The sequence below is a fragment of the Cornus florida genome, unplaced genomic scaffold (assembly GCF_030987335.1).
Source record: "Cornus florida cultivar Cherokee Brave unplaced genomic scaffold, ASM3098733v1 CherokeeBrave_3.0.0_Hap2_Chr03, whole genome shotgun sequence".
Lineage (NCBI taxonomy): Eukaryota > Viridiplantae > Streptophyta > Magnoliopsida > Cornales > Cornaceae > Cornus > Cornus florida.
In genome coordinates this window covers 59,047,876-59,059,842 of record NW_026775573.1, presented here as the reverse complement: position 1 = coordinate 59,059,842, position 11,967 = coordinate 59,047,876, and the positions used below count along the sequence as shown (strand labels likewise).

The window sequence follows — 11,967 nt, the reverse complement described above, 5'->3', positions numbered from 1 at the left end:
TGAACTATTTTATCTGTTTTATCAATTATTGAATTGTTTTGTGGATTATATGCACCGGTATGGGACGGTGGCGTATTAGGTACGGATTAGATCAAAACGTTAACTCCTACCTATTCTGGATTAAGGAAACGGATTTAATTATAACATTTAAATCCTACTTATATTTCGTGTCATAGCGACGAACAGTTGAGCGGCACTACTATAGTTTTGGATGGAATTTAAAAATATAATTATGGTACAACGATATGAGCTTGAGTCTTAGAGTCAATGGTTAGGGTGCGTATATGCAGTGGGATACATAGCTGGCTATGATAGATTGAGGTATACCCTGTTAGGCTTAGGTACTCATGCCCACTTCAGGTACGTTTTGCATGTTACCTTCTATTCAGGTTGAAACCCCCTATGTAGTCCAGTGAGAGTCCTTTAGTGTGTATATATATATATATATATATATATATATTTATGGACTAGATAGTTATTGTTGAGTTATTTAGGATGTATCTGCGTATCGGGTCTCTGTTTGGATTGTAGTTAGAGAAGAACTTGTTCGTGGGCCTAACCCACTATTATTTTTCAGGTATTGGACAGTTCTAGTCTTAGAGCTTGTTCGTGCTGAACAAAGACAGTTACTCACTCTTTCGACTACGTAGGATTTCCTTTCATGGTTTTGCTTTGGATTTCATTTTAGTTATTTACTTTTAGTTGGGATTTTAATAGGGGTCCACTAGATGGATTCCCGAGTTGTACTTATATTGGAGGATTATATAATTAGTATTTCTAGGTTTTTTTAATTAGAATTCTTTTTCAGCTTATTTAATTAATTATTGTTAAATTATTTTTGTATTCTGTGTTCATTTACATACTTAATTGTTTGGTATCCCTTATATCTGTGCTCGAACTTGATCACCCGTGACTCTAGAATCGAGGGGTATTACACAAATCGCTTCCATCATGCCGCTTTCAAGATCTCATTTCCAAACTCAAGCTGGTTTCATTTAATCCACCTTGATTTTGAGGGGGACTGTTAGAATATATTATTATTATATTGTATAATATATTTTAACCTTATATAGGATTACTATATATAGGTTTACCATGTATAGGATTACCATATGTATAGTTACCATATACATATATGATTTACTTGTTCATCACACATAACTCTTCCTATATAAACCTCTCTTATATACATCTTATTTCACATCAATACAATATACAGAGTTCTCTCTTTTATATTTAACATGCTTCAACTCCATAACTTCAGATATATAACTAGTCCAACAAATGCCATCGATGCTTCTTCCATTCGTTATCAAAAAACCAATTTGCATCAAGTTCCATTCCCTTGAGTCTTGCCAATGAAAGCGCTTTACTCTCTCCCTGCACTTTGATTCCCGCACACCTACATCAAGAATCATAATTTTAAGAGCATAATCCTCAAACGAATAAAAATTTAAATGCTCTAAATAATTATGATGCCAAAATTTTCACAGAAGCATAGCACATTTATTCAGGCAATCCACACAGTGACATCAACCATCTACATGGTTCATAGCAGAATATAGCCACCACAAAGAATACCGCAACATTTTTAGCCATCAGGATTCAAAACTAAATAAACAAAACATGATTATCACAAATTCATGGATCAGAGACTACGTGGGCAATCTTGGCATTCTCTTGGATAAACATTTCATGCATGGTAACTAAAAAGGGCTTCACGCCCCATGGTATGGTATAACTTCCCCTCCTCGAGATGAGGGGAGGGGTTCGAGCCCCAAAGTATGCAAAAGTGTGAGTACTTACCTGAACATACACAGGCCCACACAAAACATTTTATACGGTACTTCCTATTAAAAAATATTTTGATATATGACAAAATTCTCCTTAACTTCTTTAGAACTAATTGGAAGATGATATGTTTTTATTTTATATTTTCTGTTAGACAACTTGAGTGACTAAATATAATATTACACATTACAACTAATATTTATAATTAGCGCATTACACATGCCGTTCTTCATTTCACATGTATTAAGTAATTACATAATTCACATAGAAAGTTTTCTGTTACAAGTGCACTTGACAATTATTATAAAAAATAAAATAAAAGAAAAAATAAATTCTAGAGTGGCTTTAAGGATCTTTTGGTTTTATGGAAATCTACAGTGGAAATAGTGAAAGAAAGTGAACTAAAGAAAAGAAAAATAAAATTTTAAGGATTCATTTGATTAACATGAAATTCATTTAATTAGCATAAAAAAAGTCATTTCATATTTTGGATAGCATGAAAACTAAAAAAAAATGTTATAATTTACCTAAATTGTCTATATTCTTGTTAACTATGGCAATAGATTTAAATAAATTTATATTTAATAAATATTTTTTATTTTTTATTTTTAAATAAAAGGAATATAAATAATAAAATTTTATAGGATACCTAAAGGGAGATATAATTATTATAATATTTTTATAAAAAAAATTATGTATAAACACATTTTATTTTAGTAAGTAAAAAGATGAGTATAATTGAAATTTTATATAGTTTTTTAAAGAAAATAAAATTTTCCTATATGTTTTTGTAGAAATGTTTTGTTATAAAATATATATATATATGTATATATATATATAATATTCAATACACCTTGCAGCCAAACACAGTATAAGGAATTTAAAGAGGATTTGAGGTGAGAGTTATTAGACCTGTCAATGGAGCGGATGTTGATCCGGATCCGATCCGATCCGTTTAGTCGGATATGGATTGAACAAAAAATCCGATAACCCGATTACGATCCGAATCTAATAATCTGTTAGCTTAACAAATCGGATATGAATTATACTGATTGGATCCGATTAAAATTATATATATAAATAATTATTTATCAATAATTTTACATATATATATATATATATATATATATATATATATATATATCAATACTCTTATTAGAATTGTATCAGAGGTAACCCAAAAATTCAAAAAAAAAAATAAAATAAATTATAATGTTATATATTCAATAGTGACCCACATCCACAAACTAATAAATTTTTTAATATACATACTAATAATATCATACTTTTTATAATTATATATGTTAGTAAATATGATTTTAATCCGAATTCGTATCTAATTCGATCCGAGTCTGAGGTAAATAGTATATGAATTGAGACATTCGAGAATTCGTTAGTGATCCGAATTTAATAATTCATTTGCTTAATAAATCGGATATGATTTTGATCGATCCAATTTGAATCCGATTTATTACCGAGAGTTATGCGGATCGACTAACCCACCCGTGAGATGTGATAAAACGAACTCAATGCGAAAGCCTATCGACCCTATCGTTCAAAACGCGACGTTTTGAACACTGCAAGGTCTACTGTGGTGTACTTAGTAAAATGCGTTTGCAGCTCTCATCATCGAACAAGGAGAAGGAGATTTTCAAGAAAGGTATAATCTATAAAACCCTTTCGCAATTGAAAATCTTATACCCAAATCCGAGTCTTGATTTGAATACGTTTGTACAAGTGTTCACGTGTGTGTATATATATATAAACACGTGTGTGTTTTTGTATATTTCAATGCGATTTTATGCTTTTTATGTAGATCTTGAAAATACAGCCGTAGAATCAACACGATTCCATGGAATTTGAAATTTTGTGTTGTCACCACTCTGAGACCTAAAATTTGTGTCGGGAATTTCTCACTCGATCTCTATATTTGAGGGTTAGTTTGTTAGCTGATGTTCAGGAATAAAGTTAACAATTTCCATTTTGTTCAAGAATTTTGGAAGATTTGTGTGCTTCGCCATTATTAGGTGTTAATTATTTGTTAATTTAGTTATTGTAAATTTTGGTGCAGATTGTGATAAATTTTTGAGCATTGGGTGATTTATGTAAAATGTTGGAGTAGAAGAGAATGGTGTTAGTACTGGCAATTGGGATCTTCACATCATTTGCACCGGTAATCTCTGTATCAAAGTACCCCACTTCTTCTTCTTATTCTCAATCTCTTGAATATTCTTTTTTGGTTAATTAGTGTTTTCTTGGGTATGCTTTCTTTCACACACACACACACACCCATATATATTTCGGGTTTAATCCTCTTAGAATTATGGTAGCTTTTTCATCAAATATAATAACTGATGCTGGAACCAGTCTCTGAATTTGGTTCACAGCACCCATGCATTTGATTTTTCTTGTCTGACTATAATTTAATCTTTGTGCCCATAAAGACAAAATCGAGCTTAAATGCCAGAAGGCATGAAATGATTGTGGTGACTTGAATTTATTTTATTATATTTTTTAAAATGTTTATTATTTTGGTAGGTGTCTCCACTACCATTTGATTGGGTTAAACTGTGCAAAAATAAATTTTGTATGGCTTGATACACACTTAGAAGTTAGAAGCACCATGGTTGTCAAGTTTGCCTCCCATATAGTGTTTATATTAAGTTTCAGTTAGAGCATGCATATGAGATGGTTTTGATAGCTACCTTTAATTTTTCACTGTTGGTTCTGTGTCTTCTGAAACAATCTTGTGTGTATTAGTTGGTATGAATACGCCCTACAACTTCTTAAATTATGTCCTCGTTAAGCATAACATTTCTTTGGGCAGTGAAGATCTCGATTCTAAAATTTAAGTTCTCCTTTAATTAGTATGAAGTGTAGATAATAGAACCATACTGACAGGAGTCATGTAGCTTTAGTTGACAAATAAGAAAAGCTTCAGTGAATTGTTTTTGTTATATATATATATATATATATATATATAGTTGATAAGGCAAGGATAAAAACCAAACTACTAGTGGATTTCACAATGTCATTACGGAGTGACATAAGAGTGATTTCCACCAAAACAACATTTTCAGTTGCTCAATAAACAAAGCCATTGTCTTTTATTTGAGATGCAATGTTTCTGTCCTTTACTCCCCACGTGAAGCCTCCCATCTCTCTCTCACACACACATTAGGATGGCACAAAACATCTTGAGACATTCACAAATTTAATGTATCAATTGAACAGATGAACATCTTGATTTATTAGATGCCGTAATAGGAATGCATAAAGTCAAATCCAGCAAGCAAGAAATTAACCCTATCACTTTGTATTTTGCAGTGACTAATACAAAGATTACAGGATTAATTGATGAAATATGTATCTGGATTCATTAGCTCTGACAGTGAGATTTTTTGCAGTGGTTTAGCAAGTGAGTACCTGCTAGCGAGAAACTCCTGAGAGATGCGTAGCATTGTCGGCCGAGACTTTGGTTCAGGATGTAAGCAAGCAAATGCCAATGTAGCAACCAGAACAACATCCCGTGCAACCACTCCGCGTGCTGGAGCTTGGAGGCGTGCGTCTAACACATCATTTAACATTATATTTTGAGTTGATGTTGATGCTAATGATTGGAGAAGTTCTCCTGGATGCCTTCCCATGAGTGTTTCTAGTGCCACAACTCCGAAGCTATAAACATCACATTTTTCAGTCACAACCATGGTGAAGGCAAGTTCTGCATCAACAAAAAGAATTATGCAAGTGATGCATCAACAAGAAATATACATGTAAGAGGAAACCAACTTTTACTTTATCCTTTGCAGTAAGAAAAAAATAAATAAATAAATAACGAGATTGTTTCAAAATTAAATATTATGGAATTTGTCCATCAATTTGTTTCATCCATAGTGAAGCAGTTACAGACACATTTAATTGTTTTTCCTTATGATTTTGTACAGATAGTGAGATTTGATTTTGTACAGATGGTGAGATTTTTTGAATTTTTCCTTATGATTTTGTTGGAAAATGTAGAGAGGGTAAAACCAGAGTCTCTTCCATACTCAGAGATCCTTCAACTAAAAAGTCCTAAAATGACTTGCATCTAGTAGAAAGAGTAAATCATTCTTGGAATAGAAAACATTTTACCAACTAAAACAATTTTGCTGTTAAATTGTAACCAAAAACTTAAAAAAAAAAAAAAAATGCTATAATACGCAATTTTGTTAATTATATTCCCTTTTTATTAGACGGAAAGAATGGTAGATATAGTTAACATTAAGGAATAAAGAGCAGTGTTGTACCTGGAGCAACATATCCATAAGTGCCTACTATCACGGTATGATTAGACGAATCAGGATCCAGCAATCTAGCAGTGCCAAAGTCAGCCACACAAGCTTTGGATTCTGAATCTAATAGAATGTTGTTGCTCGAAATGTCACGGTGAAGAATGGGTGGAGTGCAATCATGGTGCATGTAAGACAAAGCATGGGCAATGCCTTTCACTACATTCACCCTTTGAGTCCATTCCAACTCCATAGCTTCCACTTCACTTGTCAAGACCAAAAAAAGGCTTCCCCTCTCCATGTACTCATACACCAGGAACATGCATTGCTTGTGTAGACAAAACCCATAGAGTTTCACAATGTTCCGATGTCGTATTTGTGATAGAAAGTGTGCTTCGTTCCTGAAACTTTTATCGTAAGCTGGCACTTCGCCTTCCAGGCGATGGAGTTTCTTCAAGGCAACTACTTTCCCACTGGGCAGTTGTGCTCTGTAAACACTCCCATATCCTCCGGTCCCAATGCAGTATCTGATGTCAAAGTCCTCCGTTGCTTTGATTATATCTTCGAATGCAATTGTCCCGTCATAATTCCATATCGAGAACAAATCTCCATGCTTTGTTACTCTGGACTGAGACTGGGTTTTCTTAACCTTGCGTTTTGAGTAGTAAAAATATCCTAGAATTATGGAGACAATGAAAATTGCAATTGGAAGAAAAATTGCAATTATTTTCTTGAAAGATGATGGATGGCAAGAAACAGAAGAAGATTTTTCATACCATGAATCAATATTCTCAAGAAAATGATTGCCACCCAAGCGGATGGATATTTTGCATGTAAGAGATGGGGGAAATGGAATGATGCCAGAGAAGTTATTGGCTGAGAGATCTAGGTCTGATAGCGAAGGAAGCTTAGCTATCTGAGGCGGAATGCTGCCATTCAAGCTGTTGCCCCACAATTTCAAGTGTTTCAAATTAGCCCAATTCCTAATATGAGTTGGGATTGGTATGGAGCCAGTGAGTTGGTTGAAGGAAATGTTGAGATATGTGAGTTCAGATAATTTGGTAAGGTGTTGAGGTAGGGAACCCTGTATGTTGTTATAGGAAAGGTCTAGTGCAATCAAGCCTTTCATATTCCCGATACCATCAGGTACGGAACCATTGAGTTGGTTGTGACCAAGGTTTATCTCAATCAGATTGGGTAAGTGGGCAAGAGCCGTTGGGATTGTTCCTTGGAGACGGTTGTGACTGAGGTCAAGATAAATCAAATTCTTTAGATTCCCTATTTCTGGAGGGATGGAACCATATATAATATCGTTCCGAGAAATGTCAAGCTCTACTAATTCAGTCAGATTAGTCAGCCAAAGAGGTAGCTTGCCATAAAGATGATTAGAGGACAAATTGAGGTACTTGAGTTTTAAAAGTGTACCTATTTGATCTGGCACACTCGACTCAGAGAGTGTATAATTATACAACATATTGCAGCTGAGGTCAAGTCGGACCAGGTTTGGGAAGGAAGAGAAGTTAAATTCCCCCAATTTATCTTCCAATGTATTCCAGTGAGGTAGGTTAATCTGGATGACACTTCCAGCCTCATCGCAAACTATACCAGTCCATTTACAATGATCATCTGACGTGTTTAACCACCACCCACTATTATGCAGAGCTTCTAGTTCCAATTCTCTTGACGATGCCGATGATGTGGACCCTGCCACCACATAAGGTATAGAGATAGTAAAAATAATATTAGTAGCATAGTAAAAGAGTGAGACAGACCATATAACAAACAATAGATTATTGGTATTGGTATTGGAATTGGAATTGGAATTGGAGGATAACATGATTCTAAGTTTTATTTGATCGGATTCAATTGCATGCAACAGATGGGCTTATAATCATCATCATGCTCAAGAGACTTAAAAAGACTTGTGTGGAGGAGACTTGGACACCGGAGTCAAGGTCTTTTTTTTTTTTTTTTAGTTATAGCAATTGTAATTTTATTTTTTTAAATTTATTTATATATAGATGGATTTTTAATAAATTTTAATTATTTTTATTGAATTTTTAAAGAACACCCATAATAATACAAAATGATATAACACAAGTTGACTTAGACACTGGTGTCGAGGTCTTCCTTTTTTTCAATCCTATTTTTTTCGAAATTTGCACTATAGTCGCAGTTGTGGTCCGGATATAACAAAATCAAATCAATGTAAGCTAACAAAATTAATTATTCTAATTGTGAATTTATTTTTCTTAATCGATTTTTAATAAATTTATTGATTTTTTAAAGAACAGGAGTAATAATGCAAGTTGACGTAGACCACCGGAGTCAAACTCTTTTCATTAGGAAGGGAAATTATTTTCTTCTCTCTCTCCCTTTTCTTTATTCATTTTTGTTTTATTTATTTTGGGTTGTAGGTAATATGCATTTCCATTTTTTGTTTTTTTTCCCACAATAATAACTGTTTTTCTTTCTTTTCAAAATTTTTAGGAAGCCACAATAATAACTGTTTTTCTTCTTTTCAAAATTTTTAGGAAGCCCCTTACATGGAAATTTTCAAATTTACACTATAATTTCTTTTAGTTGGAAAAAAAATGTGTTCGAATTCACGAATAACTAGAAGAAAATTTGACAAGTTCAGATTGTTTTTAGTCCAAATATAGATAAATAACTCATAAGAACTTGAAAAACAAACAGTAATTTTAAGAAGACGACTGATAATCACAACAACCCAAACGAACCAAAATATTTTATTAAATTCGGTTCTTTTCTTAAATTTTTTCCCCTCGTGTATTGATTTCAACACAATTGTCAGTTAAACGAATTTTGCGACTAATTTGGTTTGTTTGTTTTTTTTTTTCAAACAGAAAACTGAATCAAAAGGCCGGTACATTTTACTTTAATTTAGGAGCTGATTTTGGGATGGCCATTTTTGGTGAGGTTTTCCTGAGTTTGTCGACCTTCCATCCTTGTCAATTAACTCCAATAATATAAATATTTATTATATATGAAGGTGATGAATAATGTCTTCAAATCCTTTTTTTTATTGGACTATTTCTTAGAGTTCTTCTGCTATAAAAAATAATATTATAGAAATTAGGTTTGAAATCTCAATAGTTTAAATTTATGAGAAAAATAGGTTTTTGGGGATGGTTCTGTTGTTAAGAAATTCATTCAAAACACATTTAGTAATTTTTATGTGAATCAAGCTTACGGGTTGAAGTCACAATAAGCTAAAACGTTGTAATACGATCCTTTTCAAATTATATTTGCTTTGTGACCTTCTCGGCAATTACATTTTTGAAAAGAGAGTAAGAACATTTGTTTGGTTTTATTTTTTTTAAAATTGACTTTTTTATTTACTATTTGATTATAATTGAAAAATAATAAAATAACACTTTTAATTTTTCTATTGGAGTATAATGAATATTTTTTTATTTTATTTATTATTTGACTATAATTGAAAAATAATATAATAATATCTTATTTACTATTCAAGTATAATTGAAAATTAATAAATAATATTTTTAGTTTTATTATTCGAGCATAATAATTTTTTTAAAATTTTATTTATTATTTGAGTATAATTGAAAAATAATAAAATAACATTTTTGATTTTACTATTCGAGTATAATAAAATAAATTTTTAATTTTATTTACTATTTGAGTATAGCTGAAAATTAATAAAATAGTAAAATAACATTTTTAATTTTACTATTAGAGTATAATAAAAGATATTTTTTTAAAAATTTTATTTACTACTTGAGTACAATTTTAAAATAATAAAATAACATTTCTCTGATTGTGAAAATTAATAAAATAAGAAAATAACATTTCTCTAATTGTGAAAAATAATAAAATTAAATTTCTTTAATTCTCATTTGAAAAAATAATAAAATAACAGTATTTCAAAATCAAAACTCATATTTGTAGAGTTGAGAATTGTGAAGGAAACATAAAAAGAGTTTTTAAAAGTTTCCAAATATGAAAAGTCAAAATAGAATTACCAGAGAAAATAAAATAAAATAAAATAAAAACAGGCCTCCAATTGGTTGTGGTGAAATTTTCTCCACGGCAAACTTGCTAGACCAGGTATCTTCCGTCGAAGTCAAGATGAGATTGATGTATTAACGTATTTGATAGTTCCACTTAGAAATTTTGAGAGTTTTATCTTCCGTCGAAGTCAAGATAAGATTAATGTATTAACGTATTTGATGGTTCCACTTAATTTTGGGGGGTTTAAAACTTTGGTTAAATGGTCTTCGTCTCCACTAATTAGGTCCACACACACAGCCAAAGGAAGTCAAGCCAGAGACTTTTGGCTCCCTCTAAGACTAATTTCTGCCTTGTTTATTTTCTGCTAAACTTTGTGGGTTTTGTCATCACCAATGTGACTGATCATTCAAAGTTGTAGTACCAGTGGTCAAGCTTTTGATTTTCACTAAATAACTAATTATAAGAGAAATAATATGTATACTATTTTCTACCAAAATACACTACTTTTATGATTTTATTCCATAAATTAAATTTTTTGCTTGCAGCAATTGCCACATCAATACATATGTTTTTCAAATTTTTTAACCTTTTTTTTTTTGGAATGTTGAACATTTTCATATACATGAAAAAAATGACACAATATAATATCCCTAATTTTAAGAGGATAGTCTTGAGATTTATTTAATTATTTTATTTATTATTTGATTACGTGGCTAATTGTTTATGTGTTTTAATTGAATTATTTGTTTATTTTAATTGTGTGCTTAAATGGTGTATTTTTAATTAATTGTTGTATAAAATTGATTGTTTAAATGCTATACGATTTTGTGTAATTATTTAGGAATTTAATGTTTATTTTATTTTATGTTTTTTAAAGGATATAAATTTGGATAGTAGTAATGGACCAATCCAATGGGTTGTATGGACTATTTGGATAGAAGTTTTTATCGGTATGAATATTTATCCATGGATAGTGGTCTATATATATATATGGGTATATATGTATATAAAGATAATTTTACTATTATTATTAGGATTAAATGCAAAAAACCCCCTAAACTATTGTGGTTTTGCAAGAAACCCCTCTGAACTACAAGAAACCCCTCTGAACTATTATTTTGTTGCAATTCACCCCATCAGGTCAACGGAAAAGGCAAAAGGTAATTTCGCCCTTTAACACAGTTTCAAATATTGTCACTTGAAGTTGCTTAGTTGTAAAGTGAATTCTAAGGGCCAATAAAAATTCAACAACACACCTTTAAGAGATAAGGTTGACTAAATGATGTGGCCCATTGTAATGTGAAAACCGCTTAAAGTTTGACATGTCATCAACCTTTACAAAGCTTTGTAAATCCCTCTCGCAACCACTAAAACCCTACCCATGAAAATTTCTCTTGCTGCAAAGTTTAGATGCTCTAAATAATTATGATGCCAAAATTTTCACAAAAGACTACCGCATAGCACATTTATTCACGCAATTCACACAATCACAGCAATCATCTATATGGTTCATAGCAGAATATAGCCACCACAAAGAATATCGTAACATTTTTAGCCATCAGGATTCAAAACTAAATAAACGAAACATAATTATGACAAATTCATGGATCAGAGAATACGTGGGCAATCTTGGCATTCTCTTGGACAACCATTTCACGCATAGTAACCAAAAAGGGCTTCAAGCCCAATGGTATGGTATAACTTCCCCTCCTCAAGATGAGGGGAGGGGTTCGAGCCCTGGAATATGCAAAAGTGTGAGTACTTACCTGAACATACACAAGCCCACACAAAACATTTTTTACAGTACTTCCTATTAGAAAATATTTTGATATATGACAAAATTCTCTATAACTTCTTTAGAACTAATTGGAAGATGATATGTTTTTATTTTATATTTTCTGTTAGACAATTT

General features: G+C 31.5%; 1 protein-coding gene and 1 long non-coding RNA gene across 2 annotated transcripts; one reads left to right on the top strand and one right to left on the bottom strand.

The window, feature by feature from the left end:
• Window positions 1-3,315: 3,315 nt before the first annotated feature.
• On the top strand, window positions 3,316-5,338 carry LOC132300621 (uncharacterized). Its single transcript, XR_009480513.1, has 3 exons — window positions 3,316-3,451; window positions 3,863-3,964; window positions 5,199-5,338. It is a non-coding gene; the product is annotated as an uncharacterized LOC132300621 (long non-coding RNA).
• On the bottom strand, window positions 4,747-7,979 carry LOC132300619 (probable leucine-rich repeat receptor-like protein kinase At1g35710). Its single transcript, XM_059797794.1, has 2 exons — window positions 6,078-7,979; window positions 4,747-5,512 (listed from the first exon to the last, which is right to left on the bottom strand). Exons 1-2 carry the CDS (start codon window positions 7,894-7,896, stop codon window positions 5,142-5,144), a joined length of 2,190 nt encoding a protein of 729 aa, XP_059653777.1. The 5' UTR covers window positions 7,897-7,979; the 3' UTR covers window positions 4,747-5,141.
• Window positions 7,980-11,967: the final 3,988 nt, after the last annotated feature.

What these genes read in the sequence shown, in the direction of transcription:
- LOC132300619 (XM_059797794.1), bottom strand. Translation starts at nt 7,896, where the DNA reads ATGTTATCCTCCAATTCCAATTCCAATTCCAATACCAATACCAATAAT. An exon ending in TTATGGATATGTTGCTCCAG is followed by an intron (nt 5,513 to 6,077) that starts GTACAACACTGC and finishes TTGTTGATGCAG; the next exon opens with AACTTGCCTTCACCATGGTT.